Source organism: Caloenas nicobarica, chromosome 7 (genome assembly GCF_036013445.1).
Source record: "Caloenas nicobarica isolate bCalNic1 chromosome 7, bCalNic1.hap1, whole genome shotgun sequence".
NCBI lineage: Eukaryota > Metazoa > Chordata > Aves > Columbiformes > Columbidae > Caloenas > Caloenas nicobarica.
Genome location: NC_088251.1, coordinates 34,959,720 through 34,975,620, shown reverse-complemented (window position 1 = coordinate 34,975,620; position 15,901 = coordinate 34,959,720). Strand labels below are relative to the sequence as shown.

The following is a 15,901-nucleotide window of genomic DNA, read 5'->3' as shown; positions in this document are numbered from 1 at the left end:
CCCGGGGAGCATAAAAACCGCTCTCTGCTGCTCGCCTTGGCACAACACACTTGCTTTTAAAACCTTCCGACACAGGGCGTGAACTTGTAAAATAATATTTTATTTTTTTGGAAAATGTACAGGTTTGACCAGTAGTTAGGATCTATATATTATACAGTGAGGCAGGCTACAGTGTTGGATGCGACAGTCATATTCTAGAACAAAGATTTAGGTCGTGACAGCTGAAATTGCAATAAGAGATAGAAAGAAAACAATAAGTTCTATTTTTCCTATGTGTTTTGGGTTTTTTTTTAAAGTGAACAGGATCTTGTTTATGACCAAAATAGTACTGAGAAAAAAAAAAATCTGAATGACGGATTTTTCCAAGTGGTACAAACACACAGGAACAGCCTAATTTTAATGTAATATATAAAATACTGCAGTCCCATTTTTTCCACTCCTAGATTGTTGAAGTTAACGATCAAAGGCTCTGTCAAAACTTCGTTTCTGGCCTCTGCCTCTGAATCTGTTTCTACCACCGGAGCTCCCACGCCGCCCGTTCCTGGAGCTCGAGAAGCTTCGGCTGTTTCCTCCACCTCCTCCTCCTCGTTGCGATTCTACTAATTCAGGTAATTCAGTCGCCACGCACAAACGCCACTGTTTTGAATCTTCCCATCTCGCCTATTCAAATAAAAGTCAGACATAGCAAGTCAAATTCTAGGAATGCATATACAGGGTATTTCATAATTACTAAATTTGCTCAATCGAAAAGGAAAAATCGCGAGCTGAATAGGGGATTCAAGTTTCTAATGAAAGTGGTCGATACCGGCTTCAAAATTTTAAGCATAAGCTGCAGCTGACTGAGAAACCCACCTTAGTGCTTTACAGAGCAGCGTCCTCAGTCAACTCCTTCCCCACGTTTCATTAATTAAGACTAACACTATAATTATTACTGACCACAAATCCACGCCCTCCCCTCAATTCCCCAAACAAAATTTGTTTTAGGGGTGAATGAATACCAGGGCATGAGAGTACGGAGACACACTCAGGGAGAAATAACTGAAGATTGGGTGCCTAAGGAATTTTGGCACGGGGATACTAATTCTGCGAAGTAAAACCCTGGAATTCTCTTTTCTGTGGAGAGAATTCTGAGTGAAAGGAAGGTGGGTTGGGGAACGGAAAAAAGGGGGTTTTATAGTGTAACAACACTCGTTGCCTACACAGATTAACCCAGCAGCGGTGAGAAGGGGTGGAGTGTTCACAACCCCACTCTTTTCAGCACAAAAGTCTCAAGATACAGAGTTTTAGAGACGGGGAATACTTTAGGAAAGGAACACTGTATGCTTGTTCAGTTCCTCCAAAGCCGTCCCTTTTGCCACTAGAAAAGGCAGGATACAGGCTACATAATGTGCTCTGCCTCACCCACTCCAGCCAGTTTTATCTACAGGGCGCTGTAACCGGGAATTTCAACGAACGTACCTCTACGTCCTTTCGGTCTGCTGCAGGAATATCAAAACACACTCCCTAAAAAGACAGAATAATTTTAATGGATACAAGTCTAGCAACTGAGCGCAACTAAAAACAACAAAAAAAAAGAACCTACAAATCTATGTACTAAACCAGTTTTACATTTCAAAGTGTTTTTTAAGAGACTTGAGATACTTTGAGATCTTTGAGCATTGAGGGAGTTGCATTAATATTTCTCCAAACACCAACACTTGCACTTCCTTAATGTTTTGCACAGATACACTTTTCTTTCCTCTACATAACCAGTACTTCCAATCCACATTTTCTTGCTCTTTAACAATATGTTTATAACGTTCTGCATCCTAAACTGTGGTCTATTGGCTTCTGCATTACTCATTTGGCAAATTCTTTCAAATTAGAAGTTTTAATCTATACTACAAAATACATACATCCAGTAAACTGAATATTTAGGTTTGGCCTAAAAATCTGAAGTTAAACTACTTGAATGATTAAGTACAATACACATAATTCATACGTTTAAATGCTATTCTTTGTCCAAATGAGCAATCTGGATATTGAGAATTACAAATCTGACGTAGGAAACACCATAGAGAGACCGAGGCCAGGACAATAAAACGAATCTTACAAATTAATGCAATACCAAATATCATGCATGAAGGATGCGTTAAGAAAAAAATTCAGAGATGGAAATAATAAAAATAGTTCACTGACATAAAGAAGTGTCCTCAAGTCAAATTTAAAATCAGAAGTGCCTGGCCAAGAAACCTTGTGCACTATGTGTGAAATTCATCCAGCAAGACACGTAAGTTAACATTTACACAAAGATGGAATGAAAAACAGAATTCACACAGCCCTGAAGACAATAATTTTTTTTAAACCTTTAAACTGCTATTCAAGTGTAGTTTGCCCCTTGGTTTAGGGCTTTCTAGTTTACCAAGTCTGGGTATCCTCATTACTGGCATACAGATGTGCTGTGATTTTGATGGTTTGCTAAACAAGGTGACTTCAACACGTGCTGGTTTTGCACCTCTCTCCTTTTGGTGCTTCCAAAAGACACATATTCAAACTGCACTCATACCAGTCTTAATGCTTCTGTTACAAAAGTTAATCCAACATCTGCTTCTGAAACATCATCTCAACTTGTCTTCAAACAGTATTGGGGTCTTTTTAGTTTGTCTGTTGTCCTCCTCATCCCACACCACCTTAAGCCACACCAAACCAGGGAAACACAAACTGACCAGTTCCCTGTAACTCTAGTGAATGTGTCTGTGATGGAAACTTCGACATGGATATGAATGACGTGTGCATGGCAACGTAGGTGTGTGAAAGCACCAGAAAAATAAAACGGCAGAATAAGGGATCAGAGAATGGCGTGTTGACCCAGCACACGTGTTGACAGCACATAAATTAAGTCATCGAGATCACAGCATCTCTCTGTTCTGTTTTACTTATCAGGGTGTACTGAGAAACAAGAAATACACCCAGAAAAAAACACAAAGACGAAGCGAATCAGTAATAATGCCTAACAACTGGCAGAAGCAGGACATAAGCATTCCTTGTCCTCTGTGTCACAAATAGTCCTGGACAGACTATCTGATCACACATTTTAATGTTTGTGAAAATGCATACAAGTTCTGAGACAGGACGAGTGAGAGGAATCACTTTTGTTTAAAATAACCACCTCTCAGAGAGGTTGTTGCAAGACTGAAGTACCCAGCCCAAAAAGTAACTTTCTGATCCTTCCCTTTCAGGTTCCAGAAATAGGATGGACATGAACTATCAGAACTGACTCTCCTATGAAATCCTGTTCTATGTTTTGTCATTAAGGCACAGTAAACATGGTTCGTACCTTTTATGTGTTCTGCTATCCCTATAGCCATGCTATATACTGCATTATACTGTTTCCTTAGCACATCAGTGGAGCACAGTCCTAAATCCCCAAGATGCCCAAGCCCTAAAAAACAGATTGAGACCCATCCTTCTACCAGAGTCACATCCTTATCAACAGTGCCTGGAACAGGGAAAAAAAAGACCAAATATCTCTGACAATTGCTGAGAAAAGGCTACAACCAGAAGAGCTCAGTAGAAAAGACACACACACAAAGAAGCTTACCATTTTTCCCTTGAGGAAACACATTCTGTTCACCTTCCTGTCAACATCGTCACCCAACAGTTCTCGCAGTCTTCGCCAAGCGTAGCTCATATTGTTTATTTCTTCAGAGCAGCGCAGTATCATTGTAACAAACCCCTACAGAGTAAGAAATTCCATTCAGTCAGAGGAATACGCTTCAGCACATCTACACACGAGAAACCTCCTAATTTACACTTTATAAACTAAGTTTTCAAGTCGATACTGTTATCGGAGAACAAGTATATTTATAGCCAGCATATTCTTGCTTTGAACTAAATCAGTAGTTCCTGGTGGCTTAAGTACAGTTCCCATAAACAAAATCATAAGGAGACAAATGATTCTCTATTTAAACAACACAGAAGTGTGTTGCCTTTTTTTTTTTTTTTGCATTTTTTAAAAGATTTTTAGACATACATTAAGCCATCCACCCTTACCGCATCTGAGTTCAGCAGGGAGCGCTGTTCAATGGAAGTAGCACCTGAAATATGGGCTAGAGCTGCAGCCAGAGCATTAACTGGTCCCTTTTCTTGTACTAGTAACCGAGCAGATTCTTTGAAATACTCAATAGCAGTTTCAGGAACAGAATCCAGACACCTAAGTAATTAAAACAAAACAAAACCCCATTCTATATTAGTATTTACTGGGCTCTGAAATAGAAGAAAAACAGCACTCCAAGGCTTTAATAGTGATCAGTTCTGAGAGATGGCATCAAGTAATCCAAACATCCCCTCTGAACCAGGAAGATACAATAGGGCTTGAGTCACCGAACACACCTGATGGCATCTTTGCTGGAAGCCTTTATTATATCTGTTGCAGTAGGAACACCAACACGCTTGAACGTAATGCCCTGAAATTTAAAAAGCAAAATACAGATGAAAGTTGCATACCATAAGTAATTCAGTTCTAAAGAAACAGTGTTGGACTCCAATGATTGTTTCATTTAAATCTGTCACTTTCTTCTTCTTTTTACCTTTTAACTCCCAAATTTTGCTAGTGAAAATTGCAAGGTCAATCTTACAGGGAAACGGGTAACACTTAAAAGCCTTTATGTACCAGGTCAGTTTAAATGATCCAGTGACCTTAAACTGAAATAAACAGAGACCATTTTGGTGGATTCCAGCAGAGAAAAGGGCCTACGAATTCTAAATTATTCATTTTAGTCTGATTTACTTGGATTTAAGTACAAGTTACACAGCCTTTCTAAATGTAAGTCTGAGTTTTATGTGCCAAGACTAAACCACCTCATCCCAACTGAATACTTAGTTGGTGAGAGAAATACTATATGGAGCAGTGCACAAAGTGCAAAAATGGAAGTGACAGTTCTCGGTAAAGCAAATCACTGATGATAAGCCAGGGTGAACACTGAACTGAAACCCTGCTGGCTTTTTTTCATTTGCACAGGTCCAATCTTACTGGAATTTGCTGGAAAAAGCATGAGCACAAGAATCCAGAGCACGGTCCCTGCTCCACAGTAACTGACAGTGGACCCAAACTCTACAAGGTAACTGAACCTCAAATGGTGCTTTATATGCTACATTCTGTAATTGAACTGTCGAACAAAACATGAACATTTTACATGCTACCCCAAGGCATTACATTTGAGCGCTCGCAATTAGAAGAAAGCTACACTTTACCGCTTTTTGTTCCACATATCTTAACTGATGTTCCTCCTTTCGCTGATAGAAACAGATGCAGATCCCGGTCCGTCCAGCTCGACCTGTGCGTCCAGAACGATGGATATAGGACTCCACATCCTTCAAAATAAATACTCTTATAACTTATCTGATTTATTGTAATTTAATCAATTCATTGCATTCACATAACTTAGAAGCTATTACAGTTAAGCCTGAACAATGCACAATAAATGCATCAGAGAATTAAGTTAAAAACCGTTGTTTCACTAAAATCAAACAAATTATCTTTATCATAACACTCTAGAAATTACTGTTTGAAAGCCAGAACCGTGAGCACAGATCAGCTGAGTCTTGTTTTGGCATCATCACGGAGAATATGAGGAAGCATTTTGAGCATGCGTACCCCCTACACCCTCCTGCATATCAACTTGAGCATGATTACTGACATGTTATAACGGCAAATTCAATGAAAAATTATCTTGTTTCTTTTAAACCCTCTTAACTTCAGCGCATGTCCTCACTGTTGGGGTCCCTTCCTTACATATGCCCCTACTTAGTAGAGTTGTTCTTGCGAGACAAACAGCCTTTCTTCACTTTCTGCTGCTCCCAGACTTGCAATCACCATACAAAGCTTTGAAGGGAGAGGCTTTAAACAGCCCTAAAACGGGGCGTTTTAAGGACACCATCTTTAAACTTATCAAGGGCCGATGCACTCTGAAAAAAATCCTCTAAGGAACTACTTCTGTGTATCGAGACACCCCTTACCCTTAAATGAAATGCTGATATACTCTGTGCGGTGAATACCATCACCTGATAGCATTTACTACTTGAAAACAAACCTATAAATTACGACAAGACACCCAACCAAGACATATAATCATCGCCTACCTTTGGTGGTGAACTTTGTACAACCAGGTCAACTTCAGGGATATCTAAACCACGGGCAGCTACGTTAGTTGCAACCAGAACTTTGAATGTACCGTTTCTGAAACCTTTCAGTGTGATCTCTCTTTGCTTCTGAGGAATGTCACCATGCAATGACTGGCAATCCTGAAAAACAGTATTATTATAGGACCGCACCAAAACCAAAGATCATGCTCCATTTTATGGTCGGTTTTGGATACAGTATCTTGGTATTTGATAAGATACCGTATGGCAAGATACAGAAGAACTGAATTACCAGAGTTTATATTTTAGGAGTCTTACGATATTTACTCAGTACTTCTTATTCATCTGCCTCAAAGACCTTGAACAAATGTAGGAAAGCAGAATCACGATATGTGTCTTATCTCCACCTCTAATTACTGTGACCTATGAAAACAGCTATGCCCTAACTTGCCACCCACACCATCTATGCAAGGCTTCGCTGGTTCAAAATAGTCATCGACAGTTTTTTTCAGGCCTTCTTAGTATTAATTTAGACATTTCAAAAAAAGTGTTGCTTCTTTATCCCCCTTAATACATTAATTTCCCCCACTACCAACAAAGGGATTAAAATATAAGTGGTCCTAAAAAAAAATGAACTACAGCTTCAAATATAATGTTTTTAATCCAGACATTCTGGAAGTATCACAGCAATCACAAGTACGAAGACCAAACATACAAAAATTGTTTTTTCCTCTGCATTTCACAGCTTGTCCGCAGATGGCAAATGTAAACAGAGAATGATTTGAGAAAAATGCTAACACAATGCTAGGGTCAGTACAGAATTCAAAAACTCTGCTGGTAAATGGAATATTGTGTTAGCAAGTAGTAATATGCTAAAGCAGAAACATCTAAGTAATTTCCTTCTCTTACCTGCCAAGATCAGAGTTCTGCTTTGCCTACGCAAGATTTGATATCACTAACACCACCAGTAACGCAGGATAAGGCTCCACGCTCAGGTTTAGCTGTTAGTGAGGTCATCTAGGAGTGCAGGAGAAACACTCCTGAACACAGTTGTGGCAGGTGAAAAAGCTTCTCCTTTCCCTAGGAACACAATGCTATACGGCTTTCTGGACATAACCCACCCCCACAATGAAAACACTTAGAAAAAAAGTATTAATAGTTGCTGTGAAACTGCCACCAAAACTGAGCATGCAGTGCCAGTGTCACTACACATCATAAACATTGCATCAATGAGTTATTTTCCACCAGTGCTAGAGTGTTATATTGCAGCTCTAAACCCTAATCGCCCCTCCTGAACTACACGAATTAATGTCAGCATCACAGCTCAGTAACTGCTATTCCAGTACCACGGCCTCTTGTCCTAGTTGTTCTCTAAGTCTACCTCCATTTTTTGATCCAAGACAGTCCTCTCTACAGAAAAAATAATTCACAACTGTTTCATCTGATGTCAATAACTCTTCTCTTAAGAAAAAAATCCCTTGTAGCCCAGTATCTGTTAGTGCAGCCTAGTCCTGAAGACTATAATGCTGTAAACTTTCAACCAGTTTGAGTCTTTTTTTAAGGTCCTTTTTGGCAGTTTTTGAAGCTACCTGACCACCCACAAAAGCCCGCTTTGAAAGTCTCTCTTTAAAACTTACTCAGCATAGGTCTGGTATCAAACACAGGGCTGATACATCTCTGACAGGTTTTGTTACTGAGTACAGATGAGATATATATATATACCTGTTTGATTGAAGCATTCAGAGCCAGTTCATTTGCCTCCTTTTTGGTCTCACAAAAGACAATGGTCCTCCCGTAGCTGCCACTGTAGACCTGAATGACATCTCCAATCACCGCAGCTCTCTGAGACCAGTGACACTCTATTGCCAAATGCTATGGAAAATAATCCCAGTGTTTAGCTTACATAAAAACACGAGATTCTTCTTTTTAATACATTTGAAACTGTAAAATCCAGAAATACTAAAGTGTTATACAGTTTCCTGATAGGCAAAATACGCTAATTCATGTTCCAGAACATGCAAAATCCATATGGCTCTTATGACCACCACGATTATTCTAACATTAAACAAAACAGTTACAGTAAGAGGAAAAAAAAAGACGACAGTCTACAAATCACTTTTTTAAAAGCAAGTTTAAAAAAAAACAGGAGACATTATATCATTTATCTGCATAAATTCAGATATCCTTTTTCTCTGAAAACCAACTGATAACTGAATCCTCACTCTACCTAAGATGTCTATGGATGCTGTGAGGAGACAGACTAGCTGTAGCGTGCCTTATGCTTAAAAAATAATTCTCAAACCAACTTTCAACATCATTCTGATAATGTACGTTAGGATGGGATGACCATTTGCAGCATGAAGAAAAAGGGAAGAGGCCTGAAAACACTCCACATGAGACAGATTACTCACTTCCACTGTTGTAGCAGCCTTTTGAGTTCTTTTCCCAATAAGATCAATCTGTTCATATCTCGACTTCATGTATTTCTTCGCTACATCGTACACCCAATGTGGGCAAGTTGCAGAAAACAGCAGCGTCTGGGGATTGTCTTCAGAATCTTAAAACACAGAACAACGTTTCACAAACTTCACACGTTTCATCTTACAGATGTATACAAGTTGATTACATGAGTTATTAAAAATATGAGGTCAAATATCAGTATGTAAAGTAAATAAGGCAATTCTGCTTCTTAAATTGATGCATTATCAACATCTGGTGAAAAATACTTCAGAAAGTCCAAATATTTTCAAGATTAGGAAAAAAGTAACTATGACCAAAAATCCAGTCTATTTTCAAGCGGTGAAAACGGTAAGAGGTTTCTAACTCCTTTTAACTGGAAGAAGTCCAAGTACAACTTATAGATAGGTGTCAAAGAAAGTCATTTACAAATCCCTAAGTAAGGGATTTTAACCTTCGCAAAGGTCCTATGAACGATTCTTACTTTCGCAACACTTCCTCATGTACTGCGTTTGCATTTCCTACATTATTCAGTCATTTCTAAACAAAGCCACCTTGCTACTCTCAGAAAAATATACCCGAATTTAGCAGACTAAATTATTACTACTATTTCCTACTATTTGTTTAAATATTGAGATTACCCTTCTTGTATGCAACTCGTAAAATGTCTTCCACTTGCTCAGCAAATCCCATGTCCAGCATCTGGTCAACTTCATCAAGTACAACATGTTTCACCTTGGTAAGGTCCAGCTTGCCACTCTGAAGATGGTCTTTGATTCGACCAGGTGTCCCAACCAAAATGTCAATGCCGCTTCTCATGAGATCAACTGATAAACAGGAAAGAGCAGCAGAGGCATTAGCAGTGACCTAGGGAGCATTCTATACATTAGAAACACATTGTAGCTAAGTAATAACGTAACATCAGCTTCTTGAACCATCCATTAGTACTCTTCTCACAAATGTGAGAACAAATGATAAACAGCAGGAGAAAACTTGGGGGAAAAAAAAAACAACACACAAAAACCAAAGCAGTAAGGTAGAAGTTCTACCGCTCTTCCTGAAGGAGAACAGATTTCCCATCTCCCTTCCCTCTCCCCATGATTTAAATAAAGTGGCAAACAAAGAGCTTCTTTTAACATGCTTTGGAAGTAGTTAGCTCTTCCCAAATTGTCTATCTTAATTGGAAACGAAAAAAAAAAAAATTATTTGACTATCCAAATTACTGAAATCACCACCTTTCTGAACCTCCAGGAAAAAAAATTCATCCCTAATGTCTCAAGATACATTCCAATGGAAGAGTTTGTTCTCATTCCTGCTCTCATTTGCCTTGTTTACAACAATCAATAATTATGCTGTTAGAATAAAGAAATTATTCTCCACTTTACTGATCTTCTAGATATCACATATCACACAAAAAACCCTCTTACAGCTCTAAGACTAAACATTTTTTGTAGAAAACATCAATGTTTACAAGAACCTAAAACTAAATACTCCGTATACACACAATATAACCTCTTTCACTTTAAAGTACATGAGTAGACAAGGAACACCAAGAACATAATTGAGAGCTACAGTTATTTCTCACCATAAGAAGATATATTTGGAGCTACTGAATTCCCCATAAATACTCTCCAGTTCTTGTGTTAAAAGTGTGTGTTTGGAAGGACTCAACTGCATTCCTCAAACATGTCGGTCAATCAACATTTGTGTCACTTACTTTGTCCATTATATGGTGTTCCTCCATAAAAACAAGCTACCGTCAGCTTTCTTGTGATGTCTTTGAAGTCTTTGGCAACCTGGTTCGCCAGCTCTCTCGTTGGACAGAGAACTAGTACCTAGACAGAAGAAAGACAAACAGATGTTCCCTTAGCATGGCTTCTGCCAAGAAACCACTAGTCTTCTAATAATTCGTTTAGGTCTGACCATTTACGTAATTTAAAAAAAAAAACCACCACAACAAAAACATGGGGTTTAAATAGTTATGTAAGCAAAGATTAAAGAAATGTATTGCTTAAGTCTCTTGTAACATCATTAATCTCCTTCAGCACATAGCCATTCAGGACAGGCTAACTTCTTTTTAAAAGAGATGGACAGGACGTACTTAAATATTATTTACCTTTAGCTCTTGAATAGATCAGCTACAGGTCTTCTCCTACACACACATGCGCTGTTTGAGCGCAAGACTAAACGATTTCGGTAATAAAAGGTTTTTACACCTGCTCAGTAACGCTTCAGTCCCACAAGAAGGTGTAAGAAAGGGCAATCAACTGTCTCTCAGCTCCCCTGGGACTCAGGGAAATGAGTTCAGTCTGCAAAGCCGGCGTTCAGCATGCTTCTGGAGCCTGCACTGACATCCCCACAGAAACAACCAAGGAACCACCCTCTCTTCTGATACACAGGCTTCGCCGCAGGTGACGGACGAGCTACTGGCAAGGAGTTCTAACTAAGGAACTCTAAATCCTCACCCTGTTACTTCTTCCAACATCGAAACACATTACAAAAAAGTAGTGTACTACAGTAGAGTGAGGCCTGCAAGACTCTTTATTTTAAGACTTGTGGGTCCTTCAAAGAAAGCTTTCCCTTCTCTGCAAGACTGTGCCCAATCTAGAGCCAGCATTCTCAGTCTGACCGCCAACGTGATGGGCAGATGCAAATAAAACAGCCAGTACTAGTTTTGGAATGAGCTTCAGGTCATCTATGAGTTGGGTGACATGATGAAATAAACAGACTAAAAAAAAATAATTCCACTATTAATGGGGATACGAGGATACGATAAGCTTCGGCCTATCTAGTTTTGGACAGCATCATTAGAATTTGGTGAAAACAAAGGCAGACAGCTCATAACAAATCTGCACTCTCTGGAGCAGAAGCTTCAATATCTTCAGAAGAAGTCACTAATCTGTTACTAATTTGGGAGAAAAACAAGCATCCAGTAACCACTAGACCTCAGCAGGTAAGGTCACTGAAAAAAGTTAAATAGGAACACGTTGCACACCTGTAGTTGCAGTCTCCCTGCACGCAGAAAAAGGAATTGACAAGTGGATAGAGCTGTTGCGCTCTTTACTGTTCATCAGAACTGAGGCAGCACAGGATGCAGGCAAAGCCCGGTGAAAGCAGCTTTCAAATAATCTTTAATGGGGCTTAGCTTATTCCTGCACAAACTTCAAGAACTTTTCCATCAGGTTAAAAATCTGAATCACTCAGGCGTAAGACAAAGCAAAACCAGCGTTCTAACTAAGCACAGTTACCTTTGGTGAACGGCCTCTTCTTCTTTCCTGTGTGTCTCCCTGAAGCTTTTCAATTAAGGGAATAGCAAAAGAGAATGTCTTCCCTGTTCCAGTTCGAGCTTGAGCAATGACATCTTTGCCAGCATACACTGGGTTGAAGGTCTTCACTTGCACAGGAAACAGGTACGTGACTCCTCGAGCTGTGACAATTTCAACAGACTTCCTTAATTCGATCGTTTTACAAGTGCTCCTGCATACTCTTCAGAGAAAGTTATCCCAAGCAAAAGTTCCATCCACTTTAAAGTCACTCAGGGCTATATCACCACCTCCTCGGATTTATTTAACCTCAGAGGTCGTCTTTGAAGAGTGCCCTGGAACTGTCCATTTTATTCTCCCACTTCACACCACCAGACACAGTGCTGGCTGGGACAGATGACGCTACTAGTCTTCAATGAAAGCCTTTAAGTACTCTGGCTTTACTTATGTAATACTTCTCACATATCTATGAAAATCTCTTGCTTTCAAATAAAACACCAAAATCACTTACATTCTTAATTCATACTAAGTCACGCACAAACTAACAACAACAATACTAAATATAACTGGTTTTCTTTTACTCACACTGAAAAAACTTTTAATTGAAAAATTCTCACGCCTTTTTTTTTTGAGCTTATGTCATTTAAAATTCTGCTTGTAAAGGCTGAACTGGGCAATACTGCAAATGGAAAAGTCTATGTTCAAACCTGTATTTAGAGTAGGCAATCAATATATGCTTTCTCTATAGCATCTGTGCTTGCACAGCCACAAGCAGAGCACATCTCAAAGCTCACTGGTTGAATACGTCGAGCATAAAAAACACACGACAGAGATCATTTAATTTCTGTGGTCACATCATGCCAAGAAATTTACCTTGAAGAAGCTGAACAGTCCCTTTGGAAATAGGAAAATTGGACAAAGCACCCTCTTTCTGTTCTTCAGTCATCTCCTGATAGGTAAACAATAAATCAGATTACATTCCATGGGAATATATATGACCATCAGAAAATTCAAGGTAATGGCATAGGCACTAGTGTCATTCCCAAGGGTCAAATTTTCAGTGACAGCACCATGGCTGCAGCTAAAGTGCCGTCTTTGTTTTATTATAGCCACTATCGTATTTCAAAGTTAGACAAAAGTGATCTGTAATTTAAGACTGTTTCATATCTAATGGCATAACCCTATAAATGCAAAATACCTAAATTAGAACTCTGAAAACTCTTAAATAAATTTTAACATCCTCTTTTAAATAATTACAAATGGCCTGACAGATTACATTGTAATATGCAAGAATCAGGCTGATATCTGCCTTGTTTCCTACTTCCCAATTAATACAGCACAGTGATTTACAGCTACAGAAACTGATTCCCAAAAGAATAACATTATGAAGCAGAGCATTAAACACACCTACTTAGTAATGCATCACTTCCACATATGTTTTAACAGCACAGCAGTTAAAATGCTAAGGGTGAGGGAAGAACGCAAACCCTAGAAACCAGGGAAACCCCGCATGCTTCGTGAAGCATCAGTTGGAACAAGGAACAAAATCAAGCAACAGCAGAACATGCAGGTATAAAGACCTTTCAAAACAAATCCTAGATAGAACAACATGTTTCCCTTCCAAAAAAAAGTTCATGCCAAGCTATATTAAAGGAACCTAAATCAAAGAGAAATAGCCAGAAAAAAATAAAAACATTCTTTCAAAAACGCCTAAAAATACCTAGAGAACTGTTACAACATGATATTATATTAAGGACCATCTTATCACATTAATTACTATTTAATGATACATAAAAACATATTAATACATAAGTTTTCTTTTTCCACTAGCTAAAACCAAATAATTCTTTCTTATTTCACTAGAGAAGTACTCAATAATACCAAAAAGAAGTCAATTAAACTATATTTGTGGCAATTACAATCACATCTAATGATGCTGAATCATATTAAAGCACCATCTCACTGCAGCTTGTCCATCTGCCAACAGCCACCACAGAACTGGGCTGTTGAAGTGAGGAAACCATGGTATGCTCATCTAGAACTTCAGCACTTTCAAAATCTAAAATTTTTGCAAACAACTGACAGAAGGGGCACTTCAAGTAGGTTTAAACCCTGGAAATTTACGGCAGCCTTTCCACTGATTGGGACGGGGAAAAAAAAAAAAAAAAAGGGAAAATACCTGTTCTAAATTTAACTTTGTTGCAATACAGGTAAACACATCACTATCACTATAACTAGTCCAATCATTAGTATTACCTGCTCTTGCTCACTGTCACCATCACCACTTGACGATTCACTAGAGTTACTGTGCTGTTTTTTGTGAGTGGATTTCACATTTAAGGAAGATAATCTCATGTTCTCTGGGCTTTCTTCTCTTACATCACCATTTTGTTTAACTCCACTCTTGGATTTCTTGAGTTTTGGGGGAACAACGTCCTCCTCCGACTGCTCACTTTCATCCGTCTGAGCCTTTCTCCTCCGAGACTTGTCATGCCGTTTAGATTTCTTCTCTTTTTTCTCCTTCTGGTAAGGCACAGAGCAACACAGCGATACACGAAAATACATGCACATCATCCAAGTGACACAAAACAGAGAAGATGTTGCAAAAGATAGAATCATAGAATGGTTTGGGTGGGAAGGGACCTTCAAAGCTCCCCCAGTGCCCCCCCTGCCATGAGCAGGGACATCTGCACCAGCTCAGGTTGCTCAGAGCCCCGTCCAGCCTGGCCTGGGATGTCTCCAGGGATGGTTCATCCACCACCTCTCTGGCCAACCTGCGCCAGGCTCGCACCACCCTCAGTGTGAAAAAAAAAATTCTTCCTCATGTCCAGCCTGAATCTCCCATCCTTTAGTTTAAAACCATCGCCCCTTGTCCTGCTAAAGTCTGTCCCCATCTCTCTTACAGGCCACTTCTAAGTACAGAAGGGCCGCACTAAGGTCTCCCCGGAGCTTCTCTTCTCCAGCTGAACACCCCAGCTCTCCCAGCCTGTCCTCCCAGCAGAGCTGTTCCAGCCTCGGATCATTTCTGTGGCTCCTCTGGCCCCTCTCCAGCAGGTCCACGTGTGTCCTGTGGGCTCCAGAGCTGGACGCAGCACTGCAGGGGGTCTCACCAGAGCAGAAGGGCAGAACCACCTCCCTGGACCAGCTGCTCACGTTCCTGGTGATGCTGCCCGGTTCAAAGCCTGTGCTCCGGTAACCGACAGCGGGAGGTGCAGACACCCGGCCGAGCCCTCCCCGCCGCGGCGCAGGTGCCGCTGGGAGGCATTTCCCGACCACGAGTCGCCCGGGCCTTCGTTTTCGGGACGCTTCCCCCCTCCAGCCCGCACCCGAAAGCGCTCCCGGGGCCGCTACAGCGGCGGGGGCCGCCAGGACACGGGGCGGGGGTGAGGCCCGGGGGTGAGGCCCGGGGGTGAGGCCCGGGCGCCACAGGCCGCGCCCGCCGCCCTCCCGGGAGGCCCCGCCGCGCACGTGGCCGGCCCGGCACCGCCCCGCGGCCGCGCGGCGCAGCCCCGGCCCGGCCCGCGACACCGGCGGCGCCACGCGAGGCGAGACCCGCCGGACACGGGCCCCGGCGCGCAGGCGGCGCGGGGCGGCCACGCCGCACCCGGCCGCGGGAGGCCTCGGAGTTCTCCCCCCCACCCCCGGCCCGGTTACCTTGCGCCGCCGCCGGCTGCTCTCCAGGGCGGACTCGCTCTCCATAGGGCACTCGGGATCCGACTCGGCCCCGCTGCTGGCGCTGACCCGGGTGGCTTCGGGCATCTCCGCTCGCCGCTCCGCGCCACGCCGCTGCCGGTCACCGTGTGACAGTCACGGAGCCCGCCCACTGCCCCCGCGCGCGGGGCGGGACCTCACCCCTCAATCACCGCCCGGCAGCCAATAGCCTGCCGGTCACCGTGTGACAGACACGGAGCCCGCCCACTGCCCCCGCGCCGCGGGGCGGGAACACACCCCTCAATCACCGCCCGGCAGCCAATAGCCCGCCGGCCCCGCCGCCACACTACAACACCCAGCATGCCCCGGGGCTCAGCTTGGACTCCAGGTCCCAGCGTGCACCGCGCCGC

At 41.7% G+C, this 15,901-nt stretch overlaps 1 protein-coding gene and 1 long non-coding RNA gene across 2 annotated transcripts; one reads left to right on the top strand and one right to left on the bottom strand.

Moving 5' to 3' along the window:
• Positions 1-79: 79 nt before the first annotated feature.
• On the bottom strand, positions 80-15,657 carry LOC135990726 (nucleolar RNA helicase 2-like). The gene is made up of 15 exons (XM_065638723.1): positions 15,495-15,657; positions 14,097-14,363; positions 12,714-12,789; positions 11,826-12,004; positions 10,295-10,412; positions 9,219-9,404; positions 8,532-8,677; positions 7,843-7,992; positions 6,121-6,282; positions 5,233-5,352; positions 4,372-4,445; positions 4,033-4,192; positions 3,581-3,715; positions 1,459-1,503; positions 80-660 (listed from the first exon to the last, which is right to left on the bottom strand). The coding sequence occupies exons 1-15, from the start codon at positions 15,597-15,599 to the stop codon at positions 454-456; spliced, it is 2,130 nt and encodes a 709-aa protein (XP_065494795.1). The 5' UTR covers positions 15,600-15,657; the 3' UTR covers positions 80-453.
• On the top strand, positions 537-5,070 carry LOC135990727 (uncharacterized). Its single transcript, XR_010606457.1, has 3 exons — positions 537-608; positions 3,219-3,308; positions 5,000-5,070. It is a non-coding gene; the product is annotated as an uncharacterized LOC135990727 (long non-coding RNA).
• Positions 15,658-15,901: the final 244 nt, after the last annotated feature.